The 17,265-nt window shown below is 45.2% G+C and overlaps 3 protein-coding genes across 3 annotated transcripts; 1 reads left to right on the forward strand and 2 right to left on the reverse strand.

Annotated features, from left to right (window-relative positions):
- Positions 1-66: 66 nt before the first annotated feature.
- Positions 67-1,203, reverse strand: E1B28_013730 (uncharacterized protein; the record flags this gene model as incomplete). The annotated part of the gene is made up of 6 exons (XM_043158905.1): positions 67-188; positions 255-314; positions 377-802; positions 865-874; positions 931-1,001; positions 1,065-1,203. 6 exons carry the CDS (start codon positions 1,201-1,203, stop codon positions 67-69), a joined length of 828 nt encoding a protein of 275 aa, XP_043004260.1.
- A 145-nt stretch (positions 1,204-1,348) lies between these two features.
- E1B28_013731 (uncharacterized protein) lies at positions 1,349-2,643 on the reverse strand (the record flags this gene model as incomplete). Its single annotated transcript, XM_043158906.1, has 10 exons — positions 1,349-1,536; positions 1,587-1,623; positions 1,675-1,751; positions 1,818-1,890; positions 1,947-2,142; positions 2,204-2,270; positions 2,325-2,339; positions 2,405-2,413; positions 2,467-2,494; positions 2,548-2,643. The coding sequence occupies 10 exons, from the start codon at positions 2,641-2,643 to the stop codon at positions 1,349-1,351; spliced, it is 786 nt and encodes a 261-aa protein (XP_043004261.1).
- Positions 2,644-4,203: 1,560 nt separating this feature from the next.
- Positions 4,204-7,312, forward strand: E1B28_013732 (uncharacterized protein). The gene is made up of 5 exons (XM_043158907.1): positions 4,204-4,325; positions 4,402-4,651; positions 4,702-5,716; positions 5,772-5,929; positions 5,980-7,312. Exons 1-5 carry the CDS (start codon positions 4,270-4,272, stop codon positions 7,069-7,071), a joined length of 2,571 nt encoding a protein of 856 aa, XP_043004262.1. The 5' UTR covers positions 4,204-4,269; the 3' UTR covers positions 7,072-7,312.
- Positions 7,313-17,265: the final 9,953 nt, after the last annotated feature.

Raw genomic sequence — 17,265 nt, forward strand, 5'->3', positions numbered from 1 at the left:
TCCGCGGGGGTAACGCTTTAGTCATAAATTACAATCAAAACTACAACTTGGATATTACTGTGTTCTCTAGGACTTTTCTACTACCTCCTCGAGAATATCCTGGCCTCGGGAACCTGTGTCAAACTGATCTTGTCCAACCTCCACCAAACCGCTTAATTCTGGTGGGCCAGTATAGTGATGTCGTCCGCCTAGACAAGTAAGAAGGTTATTCTCGCGTCCGGTGGTATAGAAGGATAGGCGAAAAGTTTACGAACTTATCATGTACCACACCGCACTGAAAATGCCAAACCCGACAAACACTACAGATGCATAATCTGTGATACAGATAAAACCGATGAGCAAAGGAGAAGAGAATCTCTGACAAGAATGCACTAACTCATCGTAACAGGTGTAACAGGAACAACGGGCGGCATCGAAAACAGCACAATCTCAAACGCGATCCACCCGACTGCGATCACATTGAGCGCGACACCAAATCTTCCTAGGGAAAAAGGGCTGTCTGCTACGTCTTTCCTCTTGTTGGCCAAGGAGATCGCAATGGGCATAGCGTTACTTGCTCCAAGACACATAACCGCGACACCAACGAACGCATTGAAAGCCGTTAGAGAACCGAGGTAGATCAGTCCCAACAGAAGTTGAATAATAGTAGAAAGCAAGTAAGCATTGAGAGGAACACCAGTTCTAGGCGAAACTCGCGCGAAAAAGGTGTAGAGTGGAAGGGCTTTATCGCGCGAAAACGCTCGAGTAGCACGGGAAGTAGCGCAGGAGCCTGCTATCCCGCAGAAAAGCCCAGTGATGAAAACTGGTTTTCGAGAGCGCATTTTGAGGCTTTGTGTATACTGTCATGCCATGGATGATGCGTACCTATAAACCACTGAATGTGGATAGGCGGATGTTTACGCTTCGGAAGAAGTATGTTGGAACACGCACCATTCCAAATCCACCCCCTCGCGATCCCATTATCATAGTGAAGGTGACACCTATCGGTTGACCGCCAGGTACTTTCAATGGAGTTGTAAGTATTCAAAAATCGAGAAAGAGACAGCAAAAAAAAAACAACGAACCCGCAATGAGAGTTGCAATATCAGGTAGCGTAAAAAGGATAGGTACAATGAAGACTACACCAGTTGCCAATGCGACGGGAATTTGCCAGACGAGGGCTCGCGGTAAGTCTACGGTCGGATTGTGAATCTCTTCGGCCATATTGGAGACTGCAAGTTCATCGCCAGTTACTAGTATCAGGTTGAATGAATGGCAAAAGTCGTTACTTATGCAGAGCGAAGTAAAACAGTAGGCTACGAAAACACAGAGTGAGCTTGCCGATCGTTGTGATTAAACAAGCTATCCCCTACCAGCCTGACGACAGGCAGTTAGCGAAGAGGTTAAAATGAATGCGACTGGACCTGACCGGAAGAAGGCCAACGAAGAAGGACCAACCAGGTGTCCATCCAGATGCGGAAGCATCAAAAAAGCCTAAAGCGAAACTAGCAGAATGCCTGCCAGCCGCTGCTTTCACCGAGAGACAGATCAACAATACTAACGGCCCGGTTGAGGATTTCTGAGAGCAGTACAAGAATGAAGCTGACCGGTTACACCGAGTAATGTCCAATACGCAGAGAAAATCTGCCAAGGATTCGTTGAGAGACTCCTCATTGCAAGTAGACAATTACTAACCTCAAGGGTTGGTAATACATCATTGAAAAAGATGCCGACAGAAGCGCAGAAAAGAATGATTCCAAGGTTTATCAAATCTGCAACGGAGTGGTTATTTGAGGTCTGGATGCGGGGAGAGGAAAGACGAGCTTCAAAGGACATACAGGTCTGCCATTGAGTAGCCACCCACTCGGGATGATAAATGTTGATCCCAGCCACCAAAAGCTGCGCAATGCCCTAGGACACGATGGGTTGATGCGCGATGGCTACATATAGATGAGGTTCATACTCACGAATGTTACTGACAAACCGCCTGTCCAGTACCCAACCAACGTCGCCCAACCATTGATCCATGAGAGTAATAGACGGCGTTTGGGGGTCGCCAAACGGTAGCTCCAGTAATATGCACCGCCTGAGGTCGGGTATTTGGCACAAATCTCGGCAAGAGATAACGCGACGGTGAGGCTGAAGCAGGAAACGAGGACGAAGCTGTGATATGTGTTAGTTTAGGCTTCGCTGACAGATAGTGACTTGGTTTGAGATGACTGACCCCCAGAGCATCACTGCGGGCCCCCCACTCGCCAGGCTAGTCGCAATTGGTGCTGTGAGCGAAAAGACTGTCGTGGTATAATGGTCCTTCAAATGAGCGCTAAGCTTAAAGAATTACTCACGAACGGCCATAATAGCTACAGATCACGATATATGAGGTTAATGCCGGATGATATACACCCCTTAGTATTGAGATACACACCGAGAGACACTAAGTTATAAAACTTCAGAACCAAGCTTGGTGGGAAGATGAGGAGAACTCACTGAATAGGGTATGCCACAGACCCCTGGACTGGAAACAATTTCAACATATATCAGTGAAATCAGCGAACGAGCCTTTCGTACTCGTTTCATCTCTTGCTGGTATCCCAGCTTTTTTAGACCGTCATCCGCACGACGGTCGATTTCGTTCATGATCGCAGGGGCATATGAAGAAGGCATTGAGAAGGCACCAGGTCACCTGCAATTCGGTTTTGGACGTATTCGTCAGGTTTCTCATGACCGGGACACCACCATGATTGATGTGAAATTATTCAGGTGACTATCGACAGCACAATGTCCCCCGCCTGCAGTTGAACGGTCCTCATCACGTTTCTGTCAGGATTTGGACGGTATCAGGGTTTCTAAATATTCACTCACCAATTGTAGATTGGTAATTACGCATCCGGATCTCGAGCAGTCTATCGCTCTTTCGGAGGAATGGTGTTGTGGAGTCATTATAAGTAGTTCCATTGGAGGAACAGTTGTGAGGAATATTGTAGTTTCGATCTTGGTACGTTCGCGGTCCCTGAGCCTTGTCTAGGGAAGACCATAGTTTGACAAACTAAAATTGAAAATCCTGATTTGAGCCGAAATCTGATCATCGACGCAAGAGAAGCAATCTGTGAGGTACTTGCACGACTCGGACGACGAAACAGGAAGAGGAGAGCCGGTAAAATTTTAAACTCCGACCCGAGATGCCTCATGGCGCCAGAAAGGATCCGAGGACCGTGGACCGTGGTGATTGATGCGCAATACTCACATTCCTCTACTAGGCTTGAAGTATATCTGAACGTGTGTCGCGTTCACTATAGTCTGCCTTTGGGAGGCTAGGCTTGAAGCTTGAAGCCCCAAGTTTCTGTCTCTGGGAGGCGAGGGGTCGGCCTGTAGAAGAGCCTGGCTAGTTCACATATCGAATTGTGACATTGAAGGAAGACGAAAGGAAGATGCGCTTGATTGATTCGGTTTCATCACAGTATGAGCATTCTGCTGGTTCCCCATAGTTAGGAATGGGTTTCCAGAAGTTTCCAGCGAGTTTCCAGCTCGATATTCCCCGTGCAGATGTACGAATAAGAAGTTTCGTATGTTCCGTCATGATGATAGATATTAGGGTTTTAAATTGTTTCTTGGTGCCAGTGTGTCCCAGATTTGTTTATTCGGTGGTTTGGTTCCAGACATTCTTATTTGATTTCTTCGCTCTTCTTAGATTTTTCCTCGATTTTTCCCGGGCCTATCTCGTGTAGCAGAAAAGGCGTCTATCCTAACATCTCGGACACCAGAGATCTTGTAAATTCAAGTAATTGCCTGACATCCTCAAGCTGGTCGCCGCGAAAACCATGGTACCTCATGACAGATCTCGACTTCCTGAGTTATGGTGTTCTTGTGACCATTAGTCTCCAAACGTGAACGTTTTTGAGAATGATAATTACAGCCTTGAACTCATGATCACGGAATGCCATTGACCAGTCCGGGCCACTGGCGCTTAATAAATAAGTATTTGACGCCATTGTCTTCTGGATCGAGCCACTTGAGTCATTGACTCAAATGTTCAAGCTATCAACTCAGTCAGAGCCTGCCACGGTGCCACAATCTCTTGGAATACGATACAAAAATGAACAAATTAGGAAGAGAAATTCTTATTATGTCCTAATTCGTCGCAATTTTCTACCTAGAACGACCAAAAGAGCCTGGGAATCGTGGCACATTACGGTCACGTTGTGGTCGCGTCTTTTGTTTCCTCCTTCCTTCCACCTTCCACCATTATCTTTTGCAAATTCTATAAAGTCCTGATTCTAACCTTCTCTCAAAATGAAGAAACATGGCGGTATCGACTCCCCCGCGTCGTTTAGCTGCTATTCTTCTCGGTCAGCTGCCTCCCTCTACTCCTCCTCACGCTGTGGCTCAAACTGACCATGATACCCCTCATCGACCAAATCCCAGACTTGGACTTGAGAAGAAGCTTAACGATCACGACAAGGTGTTTCGAGAAGTAGGATGCTGCATGGACAACCGATGGTCCAAGGCTATCCCTCCGCAGGAATTCTTCGACAAGTTTCTTACAGAATCGAACAAACGCAAGCCTGCTTATTCCGCTGCTTCCAGAAAAGCAGTGAAGGAAGCTATTACAGGGTATAGGACGGAATCTGATGTCAAGCCAAGACACATCGAGACTGCGAGGTACCACCCCTTGGTAAGCGAGCCCGTTGTCTTTTCAAGGTCGCTCTGATTGTGTTGTGTTAGGTCACAGCTGTCGCAAAGTATTGCCCATCTATCCAGCTTAAGAAGACTTGCAACGATACAACAACTATCACATGGAACGATCATTCTGTCGCCTTCCGACCAGACATCCAAGGATACGACGTCGATGTCACTGAATTTTTCGTCGAATTAAAGTCTCAATCAAGGCTCGATCCGTTTGCTGAAATTCAGGATGACTTGAGCGACAATTTTTTCATCGATCGCGACACGAACGAAGCACGGAAAACTCGTGACCAGATATCCACCTACGCTGGGGGGGTCATGGCGAGTCAGTTCCGAACGCACTGTTTTTCGGTCATCATCTTTGGACATTACGCAAGGCTGATTCGTTGGGATAGAGCTGGTGCCACGGTCTCTGGACGTTTCCATCTCTGGGACGAATCCTTTCTCGTCGACTTTCTTTGGCGATATCACTCGGCTGATCGTGAAGCGCGAGGGCACGATCCTTGTGTCGTTCCTCTCAACCCAAAGACGCAGGAGAGGGAGATTATTCGTGTGAGGGAGATCCTTGAGATGGGAAAAGAGGAGGTCGTTTACATGTTCACGATTCATGACGAAACCGACGAGGAAGAACACATTTACTACGGCGGGAAGATTGTCGTCACGCCACCGCCCACCCCTCGTGGAAGATGCACAAAGGGCTTCCTCGTTACGACTCCTGAAGCGATCAACAGTCCACAACCCGTTGCATCTGAGGCCTTGAAGTCTAGCATCCACTATTTGAAGGTGACATGGCGGATTTTGACAAAGGACCTCGAGACTGAAGGGAAGATTTATGCATCGCTGAAGAATGCCAAAGTTCCTCACATTCCTACACTTCTTGCTTCTGGAGATTCGTCGGGAAGATGGCAAGATACACAAACCGAGTACATGAGCAAACACCCTCCGATACGCCACCATCGACATTATTATACGGTCTTTCGGGAAGTCGGGAAACCTCTGTCGAAGTTCGCGAACCTGGCAGAATTTGTGGGAGCTCTGAGAGATGCATTAAAGGGTGAGATCTGGTCGTTCTGTCTCCTGGTTTCTTTTTGCTGACGGGCACTCTACAGCTCATCAAACAGCTTACGAGAAGCGTCATATACTTCACCGCGACATCAGTGCTGCCAACATTCTCATCTTCAATGGACGCGGCCTCCTTATCGATTGGGAGTTCAGCAAGGTCTACCTGCCCGATATTCCTCGAGAACCACGGCAGAACGAGAGAACGGTGAGCGATAGTTTTCAATGTTCTGACAGGCGATATAACGAACATTTCAGGGAACATGGCAATTCATATCAGCGCGAATGTTGTTATTGGGAGGGCAACCCGTGCGGCACACTCTGTTTGATGACCTTGAGTCCTTCTTCCACGTTCTTTGTTGGGTGGCTATACAATACTCCCAGCACGCCATGTCTGACCCTGAAGTCGTCACGTTCCTCAACGATGTGTACGATTACGCTGTTTACAAGAACGGGGATGATTGTGGAGGTGAGAACAAACGATTGGCCTTCGTTGCGCAACGTTTTTCGAAAAAATTCAAGTTCACATGCCCACACTTTCGAATCTTGGTGCAGGAACTTGAAGCCGCTTTTTGCTACTGGTACAACAACCAGGAGATTCAGAACAGTGTTTCTGATCCACGGAGTTGGACAACCGCAGATATCATTGCGTGGATTAGAAATGTCGTGATCGACCCAGATGATGTTGCGGAAAAGATCGGCGCCCACAATCTCACAGGGGAATCCTTCGTGGATTTGACTGACGATATTCTCGAGAATTCATTCGGGATCACGGACCCAGACGATCGCTATTGCATTCTGCATGCCGTGAAGAACCTGAAGGAGGAGGCTAAGAGGAAAGAAGAGGTCGATCAAAAGAAGCTAGCTAAACTGGACGACCACACATGGATGCTGGAGATGTTCAGTCGCATCACCAACCTTCTCTTCAGGACGCAGGTGGAACTTATTCGTCCTTGCATTCGGCCAGGTCTTCAAGAAGCCGTGAAGAACGCAGAGCCTGAAGGAGCTCGAGAACAAAAGACGAAGCGAACCCATTCAGAACGAGCGGCCCTCGCACAATCTCTCACTCAAGATGCTAGCAGACAGCAGGAAATGGGTGACGATGAGGACGATGAACCCGAACCGCAACAGAAGAAGCAACGGAAATCCACAGTGCGACCCAATAGGCAGCGACAGTCGCGTGGTCAGCCCGGCACTTCTAGACAATCAAGAGTTTCAGATCCTACTCAGACGGAAGTTGTCGTGCGTCGTAGTGCGAGGATTCAGCAACACAAAGATCGATCCAGATCACCAGGTGTTGCCAGTACTAGTAGGAGCCGGAGGAAGTCGCCGTCTAGTGGTTCGCGTTGATGCACCATCCTCTGTATTTCTTTCCTTCATCTAACCCTATCTATTCTCCGCCTATTCCGTTACCGATACCCTAATACTTCGTAGCAACGATCATGCATTCTTGCTATTGTTCGCCCATCCTCATGGCATAACTTTAGATATTACTACTGTACTTTAGACTTCTTTTCTGTGACTTGTGTACTCGTACCTTCCATCCGATACGAATGTAGCGATAGAATCCAAATGAAAGCCACGAATCGCATCCTGATATGGTGTAGACGGCGCAGCCATGGAATATACCATGCGGTGTCCGCTAACTACTGTCCGGATCCGTCTGTCCTCAAAGGATGTGGCTTGATTCCGGATCGAGTCACCCGATTGATTTAAATGTCCAAGCTTAGTATCAATTAAGTGCCCAGGTAGGGTACTTTAGTATTATTGTCAAATTATAGTGGATACAATAGAGTTCGACGTTTGCCAATGTAGCAATACCAGAATTCCCCTTCAGGAGGATGTTAATCAGGCCTGTCCTCGAAGACCTCGTAAATCGAGTGGGTTTCCAGACGTGCTGATGTCCGTCCGAGCCTCGAGTTCGGACGGGTTTGCGACAGTCCATGTACTGTTCTTATAGGATTTGCTGTAATACTGACCCTGGTGCTTATAAGATTTGTATGGCGTTGCCCAGGGCGTACTGGCTGACATTTACTGCACATTATCCTATAAGCTAGCTGTGCATTGCTCCACTATAATTTTCTTATAAGCATGCTGGACCTACTATTTCTGTACTGGCTTCTTGCCTTATAAGAACTGGCGCGTGTCCCATAAGCGTGCAAAGTAAGGGATCACATTATATATTTTTAGAAGCTTACATTTGAGTGGTCAGTTGGCATAGTGGGCTAGAGCTTGAGCCTATGCTCTCCACTTGAATGCACTGGTTCGAGTCTTAATGTTGATTTTGACGGTAATTCTTTTTTCTTTTTTGAATCTGGATATTCATGATGTTTTTTAGCTAAGGTAGAGTTATAGCCCATCAGTAAACATACAGTGCCAGCTTGTCTGGCTTTTTTCGGCTTTTTCCCACCAAAAATACGGAAAAGCCGACAAGCCGCAATCTATGTCCCTCTTGGGACAAGTCGGTTCCGAGTGTGCACATGCAAATAGAAGTAAATAGAATTCCAGAGAGTAATTATGGCTTTTCTTAACTATATATAGTTAAAAACGTAACGAAAAGCATCTTGTGACTTGCCTGCCATCAAAAAAGCCGAAAAAAGCCTAAAAAAAGGCAAAAATCATTATGTCATTTTGCTGATGCTGACTATACATGAACATCTAACATGGCATATTGATCATCTCTAATATTCTCACCCTCTGGAGGCTACAAGCCCCATTTCGAGCCGGGGCAGAGACACTAAACACGATTGAAGTTGAAGGTACAGTGGTAAAAGTTGAACCTCACTCACATTTTAATGAGTTCCAGTCCGACTTTTTCAAATTACAAGGTAAAAATCACGAAAAAAGAGATTTGGTAGCTCTGGGTATACTATTATAAGCGGTGAGGTTACTGCTGGTTGTTGAGTTGTGAGTAATCGTCAAAAAAAAAAGTTTTCTGGAACAAAACTGAATACCATGTTCCGGAAACGGAATTTGCCAAGTACTAAAACGGGTTCACCACCCCAAACTGTGTTCTTAACACTCTTGGGCCTCGACTTTTTTCACAATTAAATTCGAAATATTTGTAGTGCTCATGGCATTATAGTAGTACTCTTAAATTTGATTATTTTTATTTTATTATTTGTCACAAGGTACTGCTATAATAGTGTGACTACACCTGATCTGGTTTGGGATGTTTCGGACTGGATAGAACTATCAAGAAGCAAATTTACGATTAGATACCAGATATCTGATGACCCGAACAGTGGCTATCTATATCCTATAAACTGGCTGGGCCCAGTGTACTATCAGAATGACGAGGACTATCAGATGACGTTAATCGATCTGGCTTATAAGCTGCCCCCCCTTGTGTAGAAACTAATAAGTAACCTCAGACGTAGGAAGACGACTCAGTAATATTGCACCTGTAGAAACTAATAAGTAACTACAGGGTGAATAGTAAATAAGTAAGAACAATAAGTAAACAGATAACGATGTACTCACCCTCAGACGTAGGAAGACGACTGAGGGTATCAAATCATGTACCGATAGTATAAATGAGGAAATAGTATATGAAATAACGGAGACAAAATATAGATAGGAGTAGAAATGGAATGAAATGATTGGATAACAATCGAGTACCTACAAGCCTACAGGCCTACGTCATGTGCCATATCACATACATTCCTCAACACCTTGTATTACTGACCATTCTTATGAGAACGCTACATGGACTCCTCTTTGCGGAGGGTGCATGTCAGGAGGGTGAACTGCCTATGCATATGCCGGGCCTCAAGCCCTGATGCTGAGGATAGCATATGCCTAAAACAACCCAACACCCATGTAGGGCATACTCTGAGGGGTACCAAACCCTGGTACTCCAACCTACTACAAGATCATACTCCAGACTAATGCTGGCGGATCATCCTACGGGCATATCGGCAATAGAGGATGACAAGAGCTGGTGACCAAGGAGAATGAATAATGATGATGTCCGGTATCGTGAATATCTGTGAACCGTGTGGTGAACCATACAACGAACCGTACTCCTATAACGAGAGTAAACCTTCGGCGATGAGAGCATCCTATGATGAGGACCATATCCTCATGAGCTGGTACTCCAATGATAATGAGAGCATACGATAGACAGTATTGTGCTGAAAATTGGATTTAGCCTTAATATGCACATTTTTAATCATTTTATTAACATTTGAGTTATAAAATAAGGGAATGTAGGACTAGGGTGAGCCCGAACTACTAGTCAAAGCACAAGCCTCTATGTGAGACTTTAGCAGTACAAAAAGTACAGAATTAGAAAGATGAGAGACTTCGTGAGGTTTCGAAAACAGTAGAAACTCAAGAAGCAGCCTCTTAAAAACCTTTGTATTTTGAATAGAAGGCCTCATCTTACTTGCAGAATGCTTGGGGCGAACATAGGGAATTTATTGAACACTTTACTTTGACTTTACGAAGTATTGTTGGACAACTCGGACTTAAAGGAATTAACGAAGGATATATCAGACAAAGGACCTACATGCGGACTTAGGATAGAAATATCCGATGCCCATGAAGTCATAGGAAAAGGAAAGGATTACAATGTTGCGAAATAAAGGAGATCTAGACCTCACGAGGTTGTCGTGACAGTTGTTACTGGGGACAGGAACACAGGAAATATGTCATGGATGGCGACTGGTTCTTTTCCTTATTTAGAGGACATCAGGACGATGGTGACATAGGAGATATGTTTCCAAGGATATGTGGGCAACTCAGAGACCTCGGGAAGTCTAGGCTCTGTCATCGTAACATGGATACAGACAGGGGATTCTTGGCTTATTATTTTATTCATGGTTTCTGGCACAATCTCTGGCATTATACCCGATTAGGTGAGTTTCCATTCGACTGAAAGGGATTTTATTATTATTCTCAAGTTTACTACATATCTTGGACTTTTATTATTTTATTTAGAAAAGTGTATATAAGGAGGGAGGGTAGCAGGAAATTTCCCCCAGCAGCCTACGAGCGGAGACGCAGTTCACCTACTAGTGCTAGCTCAAGGATTTTACCTTTGCCCCTCACTTTGTTGAAGTTTGGTGTTCTGTGTTTTGTTTGGATTGATTTGGACCTATTGCAATTTGGATTTGATTTGATTGTTATTGTTATTGGACTTGGATTTTGAAGTCAATTTGGACTTATATTGAATTGGAATTGCATTTGGACTTGATCAGAAATTTGAACTTGAACTTGAAACTTGAACTTCGCAAAGTCTTGAGAAAAGCTTTGTTGAATCCTTATTGTTGAAATATTGAATTAGTGTTTTGTCTTGTCATTTGATAAGAAGGAATAGAAACTTGATTGAACCTTAAAATCCGAATATCCCTATATTCTCTCTTTCTTAGTGCCTCTTAGTGCAAACTAAAGCCTTAGAATACCGACCTCCACCCCTTACTCTAAGAACACTCTTTTGGTGTGGTTGGTTTGCGCACTTTGTGCTTGAGGTGTGTTTTCCAGTCCCATTACTAGGGTGTTCCAAGCGTTATTAACGGTACCCAACGTACACCAGTGTAGTGTACCACATACCTGTAACCTAGTCCATGTGTACCCCATCCTGTACTCTAACACAAGAGAAGGGACTCTAGGACAAGTCTGGATCCCAATTAGACGGTGAGTCCCCTGACAAGGGCAACCTGGACGATGTAGAGCGACTGAGTGAATGGGGAGAGGCGAAAGGTAAGGATAACCAAGGATGAAGGATAGAGGACAAAGGAGATCAAATTCTAGGGAAATATCTACCACTAAGTACTCCTTATATACCCATCTAGTAGAAAGGGTTGTACTCCTATACCGATGACCCCTTCCCTTCTCTAAGATTAGGAGTACTCTCCTATGAATCGACCTATTTCACATGATATCTCCCTTGATCATACACTGAGTCCAACCGCAGTTGACCGTATAGGAGGAAAAGTCGGCGGTAGGTACTACTCCTGGTTCAGTTCATGACAGTGCAGCCCCAACGCTGAGGCCGAGACAAGTAGTGGTGATGAGCAAAGAAATGGTGGAGAATTTCATGGTTAAAGATCTAAGTTGTTCTGGGGTTTTGAAGAAGGCACTCTTAGGATTTTGAGTATTGTTAGATGTAGGCTTTTTATATGATTCTGCAGCCTGCTCTAGACGATGCCGAGCACCAAGCCTGAGTTAGTCATAGTCTTGTAGAAGCACAGAAACCTGAGTGGTATGGCAGAGTATGGCAGTCAGAATGATCGCAGGTGGCAGCATCAGTAAAACAACAATAACTTTTTTGAAGCATTTTGGAACTTTTTTATACTTGAACTTTTTCATGGTTTTTCAAGGCCTACTTTTCTCAGGTTTTTCTTACTTATACCCTTATTGTACTTGGACAGAATGTGTGAAATAATTACTTTGTAAAAGTAGGTAAGCTTTTTTGAACTTTCTTATCCTTGAACTACTTTTTTATACTTGACAGCTGTTTCCATAATCGTACACCGCCAAAGCTGGCCCATATTGTACAAATAAGTGCTGTTTTATAGTGTCATAATAATGTCATAATATGTCACAGAGATCGGCCCCATCTGCTCAATATATAGTCGGATCATATATGAGTGATATAGGGCCTGCAATATCGTCACCATATAATCCATTATATGGTGAAGATATCTTGAGTTGCTGTCTACGATATAACATACAGCCCCCTCAGATAATTGCGACATCATGATGCAAGCCGCCAGTGACACTGTCATATTCCATATTCCATTTGCTTCTTTCTCTATTCCATTCCAGGGGGGCATTATCAACAAAGGCAGTAACGATTTGAGTTTATTGGAAAGTATTATAGGAACCACAGGGAGGCGGTGGGTTGAATCGGGGAGATAGCAAGAGAGGGGAATGTACATGTAGGGTAACAAGGGGATACAGTTAGTGTGTGGGGTAGCATGTAGGATAACGAAGGCAACATATGGCATTTTGGGAAAACTACTGTAAGAGGTGAGAGTAGTAGGTGACAAAAAGGGCTGGTGAATAGCCCCATCCCAACAGTTATGTTGCCTTCCTCATCTTCATCGTCTCTTGCTGTCTCTCAACCTGCTCCACAGTGGCCTGGACCATGGCGCTCATGGTGATGAAGGAGCTAAGTGAACATGAAAAGGAGAGGTAAGAAAGAAAGGACATAGAAAGAGACCACGTACATTTTTTGTAGATTGCAATAGCATACATGAGAATTTGCATATGACTGACATGCAAAGAGGCTATCGCTCAGTGTCTATGACCAAGTAAATGGTTGTAGGGTGTAAGAGAATATGCCTTGGAGGTGACCTCTACACATGCATGTAAAGCTCTTTCTTTGTGACCTCACTGTCAATTCATTTTCCTGTGTTATTCAGTTAGATACAAACTGTCAAGCTTTGGAGAGAATAAACATACCTTGACCCAAAGAGAGCGCAAGTTGAGATGAAAATGAGCAGCATTTTATTCAGTAACACAGGAGGAGGAAACACATACAGTAACATATCAGATGAAGATGGAGTACCTGGACCAAACATGCACACAGAAGTGTTGCCATAAGTCTTTTTGTACATTGCAGTCTCTGTCCTGTGTGGCCTTATCCAAGTCCTCCAAATCCTCCAAATCCTCTGAAGCCTCTGAGCCCTCTTCTAAATACTCCAAGTGTCAGGAGGGTGAACTGCCTATGCATAATGCCAGGCCTCGAGCCCTGACGCTGAGGTTAGCATATGCCTACAGCAAGCCAACACCCACATAGGGCATGCTCCAAGGGGTACCAATGCCCGGTACTCTGACCTACTACAAGATCATACTCCAGACTAATGCTGGCAAACCATCCTATGGGCCTATCGGCAATAGAGGATGACAAGAGCTGGTGACCAAGGAGAATGAATAATGATGATGTCCGATATTGTGAATATCCGTGAACTGTGTGGTGAATCATACCACGAACCGCACTCCTATAATGAGAGTGAACCTTTGGCAATGAGAGTGTTCTGTGACAAGGACCATACTCTTACGAGCTGGTACTCCAACGACGACAAGAGCATATGATAGACAGTACCCAACATACACCAATGTAGTGTACCACATACCTAATCCATGTGTACCCCATCCTGTACTCTAACACAAAGGAAGGGACTCTAGGATGAGTCTGGACCACAACTGGACGGTGAGTCCTCTAATAAAGGCGACCTGGACGATGTAGAGCAACAGAGTGGATGGGGCAGAGGTGAAAGACAAAGGTAGAAAAAGGATAGAGAATTAGGACAAAGAGGTGACAAAAGGAGATCAAATTCTGGGGAACTACCTACTACTAAGTACTCCTTATATACCTATCTAATAGAACAGGTTGTACTCCTATACCGATGACCCCTTCTCCTAAGATTAGGAGTACTCTCCTATGAATCGACCTTTCACATGACATTCCCCTTGATCGTACGTCGAGTCCGACTGCAGTTGACTCCATAGGCGGAAAAGTCGACGGTAGGGTGCTACCCCTGGTTCAGTTCATGACACCAAGCGATTGTTGTACATCGATTTTTGTCCCCCATAGAACCAGCCTTGAATGAACAGCCCTTCTAGTTCTATGGTAGTGCCAATTAGTAGTTGGAAAATTGGTGTATGCAGCTGCAAATGCCATCCAATAAGCTTCTTGCCCCCATTCCCAGTCCTGCGACTAGTGCCTTTGCTGAATGAAACTCGACATCCACTGCGCGATACCCTTGTGGAGCTCAACCCAGGATTGGGTGTTTTAGTGGTTAAACATTGGTGGTAACGGCAAGAAAGTCGGGTAAGGAATGGCAGTGGAGACAGCAGATTCGGATGAAGTGGAATGGAAGCTAGGCAGGTCCTTGCCAAATCGTCAACGTAGTGCATGGAAAATCAACCAAATGGCTTACCTTTTCTACCTGTACCAGATGGGGCAATTCCTCGCTGATCATGGGTTGTGAAAACATGTTGTAGGGTTCAGGAAGTGACAAAGAAAGCTGGAGAGGCCGGGATTTGTCAAAAAGACTGGATAGTTGATATAAAACAAAACATGCTTACCACTGTCGTGTCAATCAGATGGGGCAGTAACTTGCCCTCAAGGGAGATGATTAGAGGAATTTGATGGATTTGTTTGGAAGTGAGAGTGTCAAGGGAGCATTGAAGGACAACAGAGGTTGTAATTTTGAAAGCGAACAGATGTGGAGAGTCATTGAAGGGAAGAAAGCTGTGCACGTGCTCATGTGTGCACACGCACTTTGCATGCACCAATTGCATGAGTCTTTTTCCTCCCACTTCTCTCCTCAAACCATGAATTGGATTCAAAGTCCGACCTGCACGCGCCATAGTCTGTGTAACGAGGGGTAGATTCTCTTCATGTGAAGGCCATGGAACCTAAACAGGATGATGGGAGGAAACGAAAGGCATCAGAGTCTTCTTAGGAGGATGCTGGGAAGACGAAGAAGAGGAAAGGGTCAGATGGGAAGGAACAATAGCCAGACAGCGAGGAGGAGGAAGGTGAGGGAGAGTCAGATGAAGATGAATTTGGGCATAGCCACAGCTTTCAGCCCGAGATACCTGAAGTCATCCTGCTCTACACAAAGGATCCAGTGTTTGTTATTGAGCGTGAGGGTGACCACGTCATCATTGCTTTCCTTGTGTGGATCCCTCAGTCTTCTGTTGACAACAACTCGGACAACAGACAGTGTTACATACAGTCCTTGGTTGCCACTGACTTCCAGCCACCTCCCGAATCTCAACTCCAGACAGTCTTTGGAGCATCATATCCCAACTTTGAGATTATTGATGGTCTTATGGTCAAGGCGATTCATGTCAATAACGTACAGCTGCTTGGGAAGCACCCCAATTCAACCAAAGGTTGTCTGTTCCTATCCAGTCACAATTCAAAGGTTCGCACCAACTTCCCGCATATCGATGACTGGAGATTCGACATTGGGGACATGGTGGTTAGTGTCATAACGGGAGAGGAAGGGGTCATCTGTGAGCAAACTGCAAATGGCCCGATTGTCCAGCAGCACTCTGAAGCTGCTTGCAATGACTGCCATTCACTTGGTAAGAAGAGGTGGTTTGTCAGAGACTACGTCTGCCACATCACCGGCGTTTCTGGTATCGTCATTGCTGTTAATGACCAGAAGGACGAAGTTACCATTCAGGACATGTATGAGAACCTGGATTATGACTTCGTCAGCCATCCAAATTGTTTCCAGTCCATGCAGCGCAACCCCAATGCCGTTAGATACGATATGGCACGAAAAGACAGCAGTTGCATTCCATCCTGGGTCGAAGCTGCCAAATTCAGCCCCAGTGTGATTCAAAATGACAAGGATTTCTTCCAGTTTTGTAAAGAGTGGCACATTCACCTTCGCCTGAACCATGTTCCTCAACAGGTGTTTCTAATGTTGCATAAGGAGGCAATGCAGAAGATAAAGGAGATATGGACAGGACAGATTCCTTGGAAAGGTCAGGAGGTTCTTGTTACTGGTGGAGGTGTTCTCCATGGGCTACAAGCCTATGTTGTCGACATTTACATTCGTCAGGAAATTGACAGCACCTTGAAGCTTCTCATCAAGTCTATATTACAGGGTCAGCAAGGAGCTTGGCACCTGTTAGACTACAGCAAAGTAGTTGACCAGTTTTGGGAGCTCCCCCTACATCTTCTCGATTGCCCTCTGAATCCTATCTTCATCCCCCCTGTAACCTACATTCATCCCATGACCTTCCACGTGAAGAGACCCGCACCCACTCGAGCTTTGTTCACTCGTTCAGGCACTCCCTTACCCACCAAAACAGAGCAGGGAGATTCGGCCTTCAGTGTGGATGAAGCTGATTCAGAACCTGCTTTCAACTGGCCAGCAATTCTATGGCATCCCAGTCAGTCATGGCTCTTCAATGCCAAACGAGTTGACAAGCTCTGGTTCAAGGTGCTGCTGATGGCGACAATCAGAACAAAAGCCTTCAATAAACAAAAATTGGAGGTTCACATTGTTTACGAAGAGAACATCATCACAACACTCGTTAGCTACATGAGGCGCGAGCGAGCAATACCTTCGAACACTGAGATCCAGCCAGTTCATCCTCTGCCCACCACCACTGAGCCTATCTTCATCTTCCATGGCGCCTTTACCAACACTGTTGCAGTGAGGGCAAGCATGGTCAAGTACGACGACGTCACCAAACTGGTCAGCTTTATGGTGGATTTGGACACACTGGAGGTCGATTTCAATTTGAAAGTCAAATTCCTCCCCATGGAGGCCTGTGTTCTCATGGTAGACCATAAGAAGGTCACACAGGTGCTGCAATGTGTAGTCAGTGACTGGAGAAAATCTCAGGACAAGGTACTACAGACTCGACGAAAGTAATTGTATTGTATTGCTCTACGATACCCTTTTTTATGATACCTTGTAGACAATTTACTTCAATTTCTTGTATTAGTAGAAGATATACTGTATACTAATCTGACCAAAAGTATCTACTACATACTCTTGACTACACTATACGCTTTTTCTGACAGGTTTCAGATTATTTTCATAGCATATACCACTG

This window comes from Marasmius oreades, chromosome 9 (assembly GCF_018924745.1).
Source record: "Marasmius oreades isolate 03SP1 chromosome 9, whole genome shotgun sequence".
NCBI classification, from domain to species: domain Eukaryota; kingdom Fungi; phylum Basidiomycota; class Agaricomycetes; order Agaricales; family Marasmiaceae; genus Marasmius; species Marasmius oreades.